At 40.3% G+C, this 15,658-nt stretch overlaps 1 protein-coding gene across 1 annotated transcript in view; it reads left to right on the forward strand.

Moving 5' to 3' along the window:
- AFG3L2 (AFG3 like matrix AAA peptidase subunit 2) overlaps nucleotides 1–15,658 on the forward strand; it is a gene marked incomplete in the record, with an annotated part of 43,640 nt that overhangs the window by 2,503 nt on the left and 25,479 nt on the right. The window contains 4 exon segments of the mRNA XM_034762585.1: nucleotides 7,842–7,941; nucleotides 8,903–8,971; nucleotides 10,231–10,352; nucleotides 11,262–11,414. Of these exon segments, the coding sequence (XP_034618476.1) occupies nucleotides 7,842–7,941; nucleotides 8,903–8,971; nucleotides 10,231–10,352; nucleotides 11,262–11,414 (444 nt within the window).

Genomic DNA, 15,658 nt, shown 5'->3' on the forward strand with positions numbered 1-15,658 from the left:
TAATTATAAAATAAATCAATTGGAATATAAATATTGTATTTCCATTTTAGTGTATAGCATACAGAGCAGTATAAACAAGTCGTATGAAATTTTAGTTTGTGCTGACTTCGCTGGTGCTTTTTATGTAGCCCGTTGTAAAACAAGACAAGTATCTAGATGAGTTGATGTATCCCCTGGAAGACCTCTGTGTACCCCCAGGGGTGCATGTACTACTGGTTGGAAACCACCAGTTTCAGACATTTTAAAAACAAATTTTTGAAGCTTTTGCCATGCAGTAAATAACTAGTACTAGTGTGTTTTTGTTTATTGATAACCTCTTGATTTTGGGGAAAAGATTAGTTTTCTGTTGATGTAATTGAAAATATTGGGGATTTTCTGTGCTTCTTTTGTGTTCTTGGTAACTTTCTGTGGATTAGAATTACGAGGATTTAGTAGCTTGACGTCTTTTCTTTTTTGTAAAGTGAAAAGTTCTGTTTGTGTGTGTGGTTTTTTTTTTTTTTTTTTTTTTTTTAAATACCCAGCAATGCTGCTATTCTGTCTTGCAGCACACGATTCTGAAGGAGACTCAGCATGAGGCAGCATTTATTCAGTGCTATGGGTCTTGTATTTGTCTGACACTGTTAAACAGTGAGTAGAGCTGCATCACAGCCTTAATGTAACTCAGGTGTAAACCTCACCTGTATGCTCTCCATTGTGGACTCTTTTATATTTGTGAGTGTTTTATCAACTTTGTTAAAAAATGCTTATTGGGTATCATTCTCTTTCCCTAAGATGAAGGTTCTTTGGAGCAATGAAGAATATTTACTTGCCTGTTATTTATTTCTAATTCCTTTGTCATGGCAACTGTTTTATCCCCAGGATTGATAGGCTGTGCAGGGTTCCCCTGTATGGTTCATGAAATGGCCTAAATGTTTAGACAGCATAAAGGCAAAGTGTGCTTCATTTGCTCTTTCTTCTTTACCCCTTTAAAACACCCTGAAAGTATCATATCATTTTAGGTCACTCTGGCATTCCCAGCTCCAGCTAACCTAAGAACAGTTTCCCTAAGAACAGCAGCATGCTGTGCTAAAACTGGATTTCCATGACATTTATTATAGTTATTAGCTTGAATGTGTAACATCTTGGCTGTAATATTCCTTGAGTAGCCTTGGCTTTTAAATTAAGCAAACAAATTCACATAGGAATTCTAATAACTATTGAAATTACGCAGGTGGAGGAGAAAGGAACTGTAGGCATTTTAAAATTAATTAACTTCGGCATTGGTCTATAGTCAATGTAAACATGGGTACAATCAAGACTTAGTCTAGAGATTCAATGCATGTGGCATAAAGGTAACTTTTTTACTTTCTTCTTTATAAAATGTATTTTATAACTCTTCCTTCTGTGCGTCTTACCTGAGGCACTATTAGAGACATTTTAGCAGCACAGTTTGTAGTCTGCAGAGAGAAATCTAACAGTGTACTAGCTCTTCTGTTCTGGTCTGTCCCCATGCTATAGCATATTCCTGATCAACCAAGTCATAACACAGATTAGCCCTATTCGTGCTGGTTATAACCTGGTTCACCCATAACCAGTCTTAAACTGTATGAACATGATTGTTTTCCCTGATTAGATGGAGCAAAAGCTGCTGAATATTCTTGCTTTTTGTTCAGTTACTCTGAATTTGGATCATGAATAAAGTAAATATTCTCCCCAACAGACCTTTATTAATTTTTGGTGTTTCAGGAAGACAGGTAATATAGAAGAGAAGGTGAGACAAAATTCTCAGACGTAGTTTTCTTCTGAGTTTCACTGCTGCTTCGTCCCTGAGATGCATGTAGATTGTCATTAAACCATTTGTTAGCCATACAGATTTACCTCTTTCCCTAGAGCCCCTTGCAGCTGCACATTTGTACTTGTCCCTGCTGGGGGTGATGGCTCCTTAGACATAGCAGCTACGCAACAAAGTATCTGTTTTACCCTGGCATGCTTTACTTTCTCAGTGAAAGGTTTTCTTGGATTTTTAGTACCAAGGTTTATTCTGAGGGCAGTATGTAGAGCCTTATGAAATCTGTGTTAACCAGAACATGGATGGAATCATGGAAGCAAAACAATAACATGGAATCCAGCGCTAAAATAAAATCCAACGCTATACAAAACAATAAAGACATATCCTCACTGCGGTCCCAGGGCTGGAGGAGATGGAATTAATTATTTTTTAAATGGAAAAAAACTACATCAGAAAATAATAAATCTGAAAATTCACAATAATAAAACGGATTTCATAGGGCCCTAAGTATGACAACACAAAATAAAGATGGAAGGGAGGGCATCAACAGACTGGGAATCCTTCACCTGCCTCTGTCTATATCAGAAGTGAATAACAAGGCGATAGGAGCATTCACTCATTCACATGAATTCCCCCTAATTCCAAAAGTGGGAATGGATCAAACTTTGTTCAAAAAAGTCTTTAATTAAAACCCTTAAAAAAATCACAGGAATGGCAACAGCTTTCAAAGGACAATATTATAAATGCAATTTATGGTGGTGTGATGGAATTCTGTGAAGCAGCATATCAATTTCTTCCTTCCATCTTTGATATTAGATTCACCTTTAGGATAGAAAGTCTGTTTTACAGCCAGTATATTTTGAGCATAACATAATTGCTAAATGTTAATAACATTGCTGCACTTATGAAGGAAAACTCAGAGTGAAGATAATAGGACCTTGCATAGATATGCAAAACCTTTGTTCTGGTTCACAGTGATGTCAGATGCTAGACCTGATGCAGAGTTATTTCTGCTGAGTCAACCCACGTCAGGTTAATTCACTTCTAGCAGTTCCCTCCAAGAGCATGAAAGGGTTGCATATCCCTTTGCCCTGTCACTACTTCACTCTATCTCAATGTTCCCTCTAATTTTTCCCTCTAATCCATGTGTGGAATGAAATTTATGTGCACCAATATGGAGGTGATGTGGTGAGGGTGGGGCTGAGGGGTTTGGAGTGTGGGAGGGGGCTCAGAGCTGGGGCAGAGGGTTGAGGTGCAGGGGGTGAGGGCTCTGGGGTGGGACCAGGGACATGGTAGGTGTGATTTAAATCACAAGTCAGGAAGATTCGATTTAATCATGGTTTACATAAAAGTGCATTCTTGTTGGTTGTTATAACCTTAATACATATTTTTCACAACTCAGATAGATGTTGGTTTCATTTTTAGAAGGTACACACTATACATTTGTAAAGTGATTTATTTTGAAAACTTTTCAGATTAGTTTTACAGCTATATCTGAAAATGAATTGAAACTATAGAAAATGATGGTGATCTTGAAGGTGGATAGTCTTCAGAATCCTGTATGTTGAGGATGGATTCTCCTAAACAAAATAAGTCAATGCAGTTATTTAATTATTCTTACCATACTGCTCGTTTAGTATTATGCATTGCATTCACTGATGCTCAGTACTACTTTAAAGGTGAAATTGTAAAAAGAAGATCTGCCTATTTCAGCTATTTATTTTTTATCACAACTGCATCTAAAATGATAGTACCATAGCGTAACAACGATATTTTTTGCTCAAACATGAGACTACAAGAATAGCCCAGATGGAAGACAGGCAGCCCTTACGGAAGAAGTATGAAATAAAAAAGTTTACCAACCTGAAGGCCCTGCATGTTCAGACATGTTCCTTTCATCATCTTCATAGCAGCAGAGAATATCAGGGTTGGAAGGGACCTCAGGAGGTATCTAGTCCAACCCCCTGCTCATAGCAGGACCAATTCCCAACTAAATCATCCCAGCCAGGGCTTCGTCAAGCCTGACCTTAAAAATCTCTAAGGAAGGAGATCCCACCACCTCCCTAGGTAACCCATTCCAGTGCTTCATCACCCTCCTAGTGAAAAAGTTTTTCCTAATATCCAACTTAAACCTCCTCCACTGCAACTTGAGACCATTACTCCTTGTTCTGTCTTCTGGTACCACTGAGAACAGTCTAGATCCATCCTCTTTGGAATCCCCTTTCAGATAGTTGAAAGCAGCTATCAACCCCCCCCCCATTCTTCTCTTCTGCAGACTAAACAATCCTAGTTCCCTCAGCCTCTCCTCATAAGTCATGTGCTCCAGCCCCCTAATCATTTTTGTTGCCCTCCGATGGACTCTCTCTAATTTGTCCACATTCTTTCTGTAGTGGGGGGCCCAAAACTGGACACAGTACTCCAGATGAGGCCTCACCAATGTTGAATAGAGGGGAATGATCATGTCCCTCAATCTGCTGGCAATACCCCTACTTATACAGCCCAAAATGCTGTTAGCCTTCTTGGCAACAAGGGCACACTGTTGACTCCTATCCAGCTTCTCGTCCACTGTATCCCCTAGGTTCTTTTCTGCAGAACTGCTGCCTAGCCATTCGGTCCCTAGTCTGTAGCAGTGCATAGGATTCTTCCATCCTAAGTGCAGGACTCTGCACTTGTCCTTGTTGAACCTCATCAGGCTTCTTTTGGCCCAACCCTCTAATTTGTCTAGGTCCCTTTGTTTCCTATCCCTATCCTCCAGCATATCTACCACTCCTCCCAGTTTAGTGTTCTCTGCAAACTTGCTGAGGGTGCAGTCCATGCCATCCTCCAGATCATTAGTGAAGATGCTGAACAAAACTGGCCCCAGGACTGACCCTTGGGGCACTCTGTTTGAAACCAGCTGCCAACTAGACATGGAGCCATTGATCACTACCCGTTGAGCCCGATGATCTAGCCAGCTTTCTATTCACCTGATAGTCCATTCATCCAGCCCATACTTCTTTAACTTGCCGGCAAGAATACTGTGGGAGACCATATCAAAAGCTTTGTTAAAGTCAAGGAATAACACATCCACTGCTTTCCCCTTATCCACAGATCCAGTTATCTTATCATAGAAGCCAATTAGGTTAGTCAGGCATGACTTGCCCTTGGTGAATCCATGCTGACTGTTTCTGATCACTTTCCTCTCCTCTAAGTGCTTCAGAATTGATTCCCTGAGGACCTGCTCCATGATTTTTCCAGGGACTGAGGTGAGGCTGACTGTCCTGTAGTTCCCTGGGTGATCCTCCTTCCCTTTTTTAAAGATGGGCGCTACATTAGCCTTTTTCCAGTCATCCGGGACCTCCCCCGATCGCCATGAGTTTTCAAAGATAACGGCCAATGGCTCTGCAATCACATCCGCCAACGCCTTTAGCACCCTCATATGCAGTGCATCCGGCCCCATGGATTTGTGCTCATCCAGCTTTTCTAAATAGTCTCGAACCACTTCTTTCTCCACCGAGGGCTGGTCACCATCTTCAACACAGCTTCCTCCTGAGAAGGAACACTTAGAATCATAGAATATCAGAGTTGGAAGGGACCTCAGGAGGTCATCTAGTCTAACCCCCTGTTCAAAGCAGGATCACTCCCCAGACAGATTTTTTGCCCCAGGTCCCTAAATGGCCCCCTCAAGGATTGAACTCACAACTCTGGGTTTAGCAGGCCAATGCTCAAACCACTGAGCTATCCCTCCCCCCATGATGTTTTCATTTGGGCAACCAGGCCTTGCATTTCTTTTGTTGCACATATGCCTGTCTTACCCACAGGTAGGGGAACTTCATTCAAATATTCCCAAACTGGGTCTCTCTTACGGTCTGCTGTTATAGGTTTTCCCTTCTAGGGAGAGAATGGTATGGTAGATCTCCAATCAATGAAGGCTACATTTGGAAAGACCTCAAGACTTCTGGAATATGCTGCTCAAACAGTTTCACTTTTGTTTCTGTTGCCTGTCCCTCCCTTCTCACATTCATCTCCAGACTTCTTCTCCTTGTCCAGATCTATTCTGCCCCCAGCAATCTTCTATTCATTGAACTGTTCGAAACTGCACTTTGAGAGAGAGGTAAGGGATTGACTCTGTGTACACAAATTTGCAGAGGTACAATAGGGTTGAGGTCTGTTATTTCTTTCTTCTGAGTATTTATTTATTTATTTATTTATTTACTTATTTTTGCTGTTAACAAGCATGTTATCTCTATAGACACAAATCCACAGTTTGAGAACTGCAAAACAAAGCATCTATGATGGTATCTTCTAGACCGAGCACTGAGTCCCATTGAGTATATAGAAAGATAACCTAAATAATACAGAAACTCTTGGAACCCCATAAGATTGGGTCCCTAATCCATGAACTATTGGAATTCATTTACAAAATTTTTCTTAAACATTACATGAATATATTGTCTCCATACTATAGAATTAAAATTTATAATCCCTATTCCATGATGAGATATCTTTGAGTAATAATGTATCTTAATTAAAACTATCTTTTAGATAGGGTTTTTTTCCTCAAAAAGCATTTTATCAAAAACATCTGTTTTTGTTTGTTTGTATAATTGATTTTTATCCATCCTGATCAGGGATGAGGGGTTTGGGGTGTGGGTGGGAGCTCAGGGCTGGGGCAGAGGTTTGGGGTGCAGGGGGGAAGGCTCTGTCTGGCGGTGTGGGCTCTGGGGTGGGGCCAGGGATGAGGGGTTTGGAATGCAGTCTGCCCCGGGGCTGCGGTGGGAGAGAGGACACCCCCCCCCCCCAGCCCTCTCTCGCCACAGCAGCCTGGGGCTGGGGGAGAGCGTCTTTCCTTGGTGCAGAAGCTCTGGGACTGGGGTCAGGGGAGAGGCACCTCTCCCTGCCATAGGAGCCGTGCGCACCTCAATTTGCTCCCTGCCCACCCCCTAGCTCTCTCCTCTCCAGGCCCCTGTGGCTGCGCCCCTGTGCGGCCCTTGATAGCCTGCTGCGCGGCCATGTAGCTTAGAGGGAACTTAGGGCATAATGGCCTCCTTCAGGGGAAAGCCTTTGAGCAGCCATTCTTAGAAAGCTTAGCTTAAATAACTAAAAAACATAAAATTTAAGTAAACTCCAGGAATTAGGTAAATTTGGATCATATTCAGAATTTATAGTCTCTCTTTGGAAGAAAAAGGGAACTCCACCTTACCGTAAGATTATACTACACTTTATTCAGTATATTCTAAAAGTTTTAAGGATCATTATTCAGGTAACATTAAGTTTTAACTTGTCATTTAACTTAATTTATTTTAACAATTAAAATTGTTTAAAATGGATCCTTTCCACCAAACTCTAAAATCTAGAACCCTGCAAACCTGGAAGGTACTTCAATTAGCATAATATGAACTTGTGAGTCTGCTGTAAATGGATCCTAATGTATATAAAAGCTTTAGATCTGCTTTAAGATTCTCTTTCTCTCAAATGGGCTTTTCAGCTCTGTGCAAGGACTGTCTAATATGCCCCTCTGTCTTGGACCTCTGAGCAGATCCTTCCTGTACAGAAAGAATCTGGATTTTTTTCATAGAAACTCATGCCATACCTGTGAGGGTCTCACCTGCCCAACCAGGCTCAGTGCTACACTTCAAGTACCCATTAGCTGATGAGGTGAAAAATACATTTAGTAATATACTTTAAATTATCCTGTGTCTGAGATTGTACAGGAAACATAAATGTAAAGCTAAATATCTGCACTGTGTACCATATGTAACTATTTACAAGAAATGTTTTGTGCATTTCCTCTTGTTGCCCAATCTGCACTATTGCTGGCAAAATCATAGATTTGTACAACAAAGATAACAAAGACTTGCCTATTCCAGAAAACCATATGATGACTAATTTCCACCTTTCTCCTCCTAATTTCTTTCTTTCTCTGCTCAAATCCACAGCAATTCTTGCTATATTAGGGTGGAAGACAGAATCTTCTGACATACTGTGTAATATCTGATGACTGGTGTCATCTAAAGATTTTTTTAAAGAGATTGATTGAAGACATCTCTAATACTTTCTTGTTACCTAATAGCGTTTGCACTTCATCTTTCAGCTCCATGAACAAGTTACCACTAGAGTGACTACTAACAAAAGTACTGTCTTGGCAAGCGTAATTGCTGCTTACAGAAGACTCTTCTCCCAACCTCCTAAAGGTAATTATAACTTAGCAGTAGTGAGTGAAATAATGAGGACCACTATCATGTTTCATTTGGCCCTATTGTTCTCAGAAACAACAGGTTCCAGCATTAAATGGCCACTGATAGCAAGATGGAGCAATGCTGGGATCAGCAGACTGCACCTCCTGTTACAGATGAGTAACTGCAGTTTGCTCCATCTTACAGAATTTAAACTGGTCTTCAGGTTCCTGACAAGTTGCCAATGCATCGCTCAGTTAAGCAAAATTTGCGTATCCCTGATTTATAACTTTGTGTATGGAGTAGAAAGCTCTGCTGAATTATTAATAAAATAGTGCTATAAATGCTTATTTTTCTACCAGCATGAGTTGGGATCTTTATACACAAAGATCTCTCGGATACATGGTATGTATCATCTAATTTAAACATTGATAGTGCAATTATTTAAATATGACATATATACATGAGTGGTGCTTGATAGATAGGAAGAAGGACATGTTCATGCTGTTGGTGAATCTTTGGCTAGCTTTTTCACTAGAAGCCTTAATCCTCCCCACTCAACCCCCATTTGGAGGGTTAGTATTGAAAAAAGGGTTGGTAGTTAAAAGGCAAGATTCTTGTCCGGCACTTTTTCTAGGTCTCTCTTTTTTCCGGTACCTTATTAAACACCCTTTCTTTCCGTGACTTGTAGGGCAATTAGACTTTGGCTCAATATTAATTTAATAAGAGCCTAAAAACTACTTATTTTTCTTTTACAAGTAAATATCTTCAGTCTAAATAAACCAAATATTTTCTGCTGAACATTATAATGAGTTCTTGTGGAAAGAGCCACCACTGAGATGAAGCTAATAACTTATATGATACAGGGTGATAAGTGCATAATATTTATGCTTATTATATTTGAGTACCCCCATTAATCTTCATAAAAGTACCAATGGCTAGAAGTATATCAGGCACTTTTAATGTGTTCTCTTAATAGGATTTGAAAAGTATTTTCGTAATGGAAAGAAAACTAATGAATCCAAAGGATCAGCTGGAGAAACAAAAGGTACTAATGGGCTGTTCCCAATTCAGGCTTTGCTTTAGGATACTTATTAATTCTGTTACTATGTCACTGATATATTCATATTAGATGTTTGCAGAAACCGTGCTCCATGTTGGCTCTGAAACCTCAGACTGCATTAAAACCTTTTCAGTTTCATATGGCATATAGTCATTCATGGAGTCATTTTTTGCTTCCTCTTATGCCCCTCCCAGCCTGGTATTCTAGGATACATGTTCAATGCCCTTTTAATCGACATAATCATGTGATGGACATGTGTAGATCTCTGAGCCTTTCCCAGAGCAAGTTAAAACATCTGTTCCTTGTGCAGGAAGCAATCACAGAATCACTGTTCAGAGGGTGGGGCCCCAAGCACTAGCTGTGTGTAGGTTATTGCTTGAAGGAGAGGCTGGCAGTGTCAGTCCCATAGAGTCCTTTGCTCAGGTATATGTGTAGGCCAGGAGATGGGGAAACTATTGGCCGTAGCAACCATTTGGTTGTCATAGTGATAGATGTATTAAGGGTCTGATTACAGGAAAATAGGCAGTAATCAGAGCCTGTTGTGAGGAGGGTAACCAGCAGTCACAAAGGCACAGTGCAGAGATAATGAACTCCTATCCCCGGATTCTTTTCCATTGTCTTACAACTAGGATGTCAAACCAGACTCCAGATTCTATTTTAAACATTTCCTGAACGTTGAAAGAAGTAAACAATGATCTATAGGTCTAGATATCCAGGGAAGTTTTAGTCATAGGATGCTTAATGCTGGTCATGGGTACCAGATTGACAGCCCAGGAAAAGTCCTCCTTTTTTTTTTTTTTTTGGCAAAATGGGGACAGAGATAGTATAATCTTCCCCACATTGCCCAGCCAATACATCTCCATGTTCTGGAGGGACCAAATCTAGGGAATTGCGTATTCAATTCTTAGAAGCTCCCAAGAGTTGTGGAATACAAATAGGGGTGCTCTGCTTTGATCATGGTCATGTGCTGTGGCCATCTGTTGATTAAGGAGTGGATTACGCGACTCTTGTTTGGGGGTGGGGGGGGGAAGAGACAAAAAGAGAAAAATGTGATTCTTCAATAGATGATATTTTGTAATTGATTTCTGAGATGCTTTGCATTTGTAAACTATTGTGCATTTCGGGTTAATTTTGTTCTTGAGAAAAGCTTTTATTTAATTATATTATAAACAGAAAATCCCTGTGTTAGTCTGAGATTTCTGTAGGACTTGAAAATGTTGTTAATGTGTCTCCCTCTTTGGTAGAAGCAAAGCAGACTAATGCCCAGCGACCTCCTGGGAGCAACAGTGGAGGAGGAGAAGGAGGAGGAGGTGGAAAAAGAGGTGGCAAGAAAGAAGACACTGAATGGTGGTCCAGATTTCAGAAGGTCTTCACTCTAAAATACATTGTTTTGTGTCACTGGCTTACCTTGTGTAAACACTGTGTGGTGAACCAATGAAAGAATATGATTTTGACTCTTTGGAAGAAGTGCTTAGTGTATTTATAACGAAGCTTTGAGTGTATATCGTTGGCTTTAAAAACTTCTTATTGTCAGGGGAGACTGATTTTTTTTTTTTTATTTTTTTTTTTTTATTTTGAGGCACTACGCGGATCAACAGACCAAACTGATAATAGTTTTCATAAAGTTTGGTACATTTAATGAATGTAGGCAACACGAGTCATTTTGGCCATAGAAATACAGTTGACATAAACACAGCTTTTCTGGAATTTTTTGACCCCATTAAACGTAACACCAAGGATTGCGATAATTAAGGGTAGAAATAATATTTTTCTTTTCAGTTTCTTGATTCTATCTGTTTGACAGCACTTTGTGTATAATCAGTTTTTCTCCTGTATAGCTTGATCAGTTTCCCCTTTTGTTTGTGTGGGTCTTGTACACAGTAGTGATGGAAAGAGAGGTTTTTAAAAAATGAGAGGGTGGGATGCGGGAAGTGATTGTAAAACCACAAAAGTTGTCAGGAGGACTTGGGACAGGAATAAATATCTGAAAACTCTTTAATTGGTTAGCTTTCAAATTTACTGTGTCACCTTACTGTTTATAAAGTACTTTTAAGATCCTCTGATAAAAAGGCATTGCTGTGGAAATGGCATAGCCTTGTCTTTTGAATATAAAAAGTACAATATTTTGGCAAACTTAATTCAGTTTAGCTTGATGCACTCCTTGTTTAACCCTGGGAACAAACAGAAAATGCACGTGACATCCGTTCTTCAACCTTGCACTCCCTGCACTAGAGAGACAAAAAAATTCTTGTTTTTTCTTCTTTCCATGTTCTAGGGTGACTTTCCATGGGATAACAAAGAGTTCCGGTGGTATTTCGTGAGCAGTTGCATTGTCTGGGCTGTTGTTACATATGTGTCTTTCTTCAGGAGCTCTGGCAGAGAAATCTCTTGGAAGGATTTTGTCAATAATTACCTTTCTAAAGGAATGGTGAGTAGTAGGTATGGGGAATCATAAAATGAGAGATTGCTAGATTGGGCAACGGCATTAGCATGACTTCTGCACAAAAATACTCTGAAAGATACTAACAAAGGTAACTCATAAATAGGCTTGGCAGAATTTGATTCTTACTATTTTGTAAGTTTGACAATTGGTATCTATTTCTATTTTTAAGATTTTTGTTTTGTTTTACCTATTTTAACACTTGCAGTTACAGGAAGACTAGGGTTTGGGTTAGGGCACTGCTGACAGTGGTGCTGCAAGGAGGCTCCCTGCATGACTGAGACACCTACATAAGGTGTGAGGGAGGCTGAAGTCCTGGCCTGATGAGCAGAGACCCCTGGGCAGGACTGCAAGGAAAAATATGTGACCCTGGCTGTAGGGAAGGCCACTCTGTTGCTGAACAGTTCCTGCCCAGGGACAGTTCCCACACTCCTGGCTAGTGGCTGAGGCCATGTCTAAACTACCAGCTAAATCAGCACTGCAATGCAGCAGTGTCAATTTAGTGGGTCTTGTGAAGACAAGCCAAATTGATGGGAGCATGCTCTCCCATCAATCTGTGTACTCCACCTCCCTGAGAAGCATAAGGGAAATCAGCGGGAGAGCCTTTCCTGTTAACACAGTGCAGACTAGACAACGTAGTAACTGGATCTAGCTATGTCGACTTAATCACATAACTGAAGTACCGTAACTTTTTAGATCAATTTACCACGGTGGCGCAACAATTTTCTGTGTTCCACAGTAGTGTAGACCAGCCCTGAGTGAACAGAGACAACTGTTCGCTGAAGGTATAAAATTCAAGGAAGGCGGTTCGCTGCTCCAAGCCAATGGGGGCTGCGTGAAGCAGCACAGGCCAAGGGATGTGCTGGCCGCCCTTCCTGCAGCCCCCATTGGCCTGGGACAGCGAACCGCAGCCAGTGGGAGCCGCAATCGGCCGAACCTGCGGAAGCAGCAGGTAAACAAACTGGTCTGGCCCACCAGGGGCTTTCCCTGAACGAGCGGTGGACCAGCTTTGAGAACCACTGTTTTAAGGGAAATGATTGGAAGAGCATATATTGGGATTCAAGGCCAGGTATTACTTTAAATTCTAATTAATTTTTTTAATTAACTGAATTTCAGCTTTGTAGTGTTTTTATAGTTCCTATTGCGATGTTAACATGGCTATGTTGTGTGTATGTTGTGTATTGGATAATTGTTTATACAGTTTAAATAGGTGACTTTATATGTTTTCTGTAATGTGGCAGAATTAAGATTATTGTAACTTAATTTTTGAGCTTCCAAACTTGTTTGGTTGAAACTTTCAACCTTACTGTTGTACTGATGTGCTTTGCTGGTTTTTGGATTTAATTTCATTTTGAGAGTGTGGGAGGAGAAACCTACCTGATTATTTTGTGAGTTCCCACAAGTGTATACATGTTTGACACACAAGCAATTGTTTCAGTAATTATGCAAGAACATAATTATTTCTGTGTTCTTGCATGTGTACAGCTGAACACTTCATGTTTTGAGCCTGATTTTCAAACCTAGGTGCTCCAATAGGATGTCTTAACCTTGTATTCGGATACTCATATTAACATCTCATAGAAGTGTACGGGTGGAAGGAACCTCAAGAGGTCATCAAATCCAGCCCCTTTTATGAGGCAGGACGAAGTACCCCTACACCATCCCTGAAAGGTGTTTCTCTAACTTATTCTTAACCTCCAATGATGGGGATTCCACAACCTTTCTTGGAAGCCTATTCCAGTGCTTAACTATCCTTTAAGATAGGTTTTCTTAATATCTAACCTAAATCTCCCTTGCTGCAGATTACTTCTTGTCCTTTCTTCAGTGGACATGGAGAATAATCGATCACCATCCTTTTTAGAACATATTAACATATTTTGAAGACTGTTTTCTGGTGCCCCCTTAGTCTTCTGTTCTCAAGACTAAATCTGACCAGTTTTTCAACTTTTTCTCATAGGTATGTTAGTTGTTTTCTGTTTTTGTAGACCTTTTATCATTTTTGTTGTTCTCCTCTGGATTCTCTCCAGTTTGTCCATATCTTTCTTAAAGTGTGTCACCCAGAACTGGACACAGTATTCTGGCTGAGGCCTCACCAGTGCTGAGTAGAATGGTATTAGCCTTTTTTGCAACTGCATCACACTGTTGCCTGATATTCAATCTGTGATCCACAGTAACCCCCAGATCCTTTTCAGCAGTAGTGCTGCCTAGCCAGTTATTACCCATTTTGTAATTGTGCCTTTGATTATTTTTTTTTTCCTTCCTAAGTGCCACTTTGCCACTTCCTTTATTGAATTTCATCTTGTTGATTTCAGACCAATTCTCTGATTTATCAAGGTCATTTTGAATTCTAATCCTGTCCTCCAAAGTGGTTGCGACGCCTCTCACCTTGATGTGATCCTCAGATTTTTATTCACAAACGCTCTCCATTCTATTGTCCAAGTAATTAACGAAATTACAGAATAGTATCAGACCCCTAGGGGATCCCACAAGGTGTGCCCCCCTCCCTCATCTCCAGCTTGACTGTGAACTGTTGATGACTACTCATTCAACCAGTTTTGCACCTACCTTAGGCCTGGGCTACACTAACAGGGGGGTTCGAACTAAGATACGCAACTTCAGCTACGCTATTCGTGTAGCTCTTAGTTCAGCTTTCCTGGCCATCTTCACGGCGGTGAGTTGACTGCTGCAGCTCCCCTGTCAACTCCGCTTACTCCTCCTGCTGAGGTGGAGTACAGGCGTCAATTCAGGGATCGATTTATCGCGTCCAGACGAGATGCCATAAGTCGATCCCCAATACATTGAACACTGCTGGCGGGTAGTATAGACATACCCTTATATAATTTCATCTAGGCCTCTTCTGTGATTAAAAAGGCCTATTGGGTCACCTGGTCCTCCTTTCTAATACAGTAGTTTTTGCTGTTGATCATTTATTAAGACTTATGTAGCTGACTGTCAAAATATGAGATTTGGGCACCCTGTTTAGATTATTATATTTGAAAATTGGGCTCTCGCTGTTTATTTGCATGTCCAGTCACTGAAGTAAATGCAATTAGATATGTGTATTCCCAACTAAATGCAAATCGGTTGCCCACTAGAATGGTGCACTCCTAGAACATTTGTTTCATGGAGAGAAGTGTTTTCCTATTTCAAGTTTAATTTCATTATGTTAACACCATACATTCCTCAAAAGGATTAGGAATATGACAGATTTGAGGCTTTCAAACAAAGCTGTTTGAGTTATAGATTAGAGGTATGGCGGAGTACAACTTCTTAAATGTGAAGCTGCTTTCACTTGCATAAATCAGAAGCAGCTCAATAGATTTTTAACTCAAATAATTCAGCTTTTGGAATGAAAATGTTTGAAAAATGGCAAAATGTTAACATTTAAAGCTATGTCTACATTACAAATTAGTTCGGTATAATTTACATCTCTCAGGGGTTTTGAATAATCCATACCCCTGGGCAACGTAAGTTATACCAACCTAAGTGGCAAAGTAGACAGTGCTATGTTGGTGGGAGAGCTCTCTCGTGTTGGCTTAGAACACCTCTGGTGGAGATGTTACAGAGGCACAGCTATATTGGCACAGCTGTGCTGCTGTAAAGGATGTGGTATAGACATGGCCTAAGTGATTGAAAGTTATTTTTGATAGCATGGCCATCTCAGCCTTAACTGTAGCTTCTCAACTATAAAATAATCTCAATCTTAACTTTGCTGCTTCTATACATTAAAAGGAAGATGTGGAATTGCACACTGTTACACCAGCAGTGAATCTGGGCTGCATTTTAATATGTTTCTGTAAAATGTAAAATTATCTGTAGTGCATTCTAAAAATGTTTATTCCTTTCTCTTGCAGGTGGACAGACTAGAAGTAGTGAACAAGCGCTTTGTTAGAGTGGTCTTTACTCCAGGAAAGTCTCCTATGGAGGGGGTAAATTTTAGTTTTGAATATGGATAAATGTATTGCAGAAGGCAGCAGAACTTTTCACTTCAAGTACAAAATTGTTGCTGCAGAAAACTAGGTCTATCTATTACCATTCTCCCCTATTTTAATTTCCATAAGGTTACCTTTAATGTTCTGACTATTTTGTTTTGTCTCTCCTGATTCTTTGCCTCTGCTTATCCATGCTCTACCCCTATAAATAGCTAAAACCAAGACACATTACAGAACAATTTTTAAATTAGTTTTGTAGTTGTTCTTTCCTTCCCGTGCCCACTGTCTTAGTCCACATGC

This window comes from Trachemys scripta, chromosome 2 (assembly GCF_013100865.1).
Source record: "Trachemys scripta elegans isolate TJP31775 chromosome 2, CAS_Tse_1.0, whole genome shotgun sequence".
Classification (NCBI taxonomy): Eukaryota; Metazoa; Chordata; order Testudines; family Emydidae; genus Trachemys; species Trachemys scripta.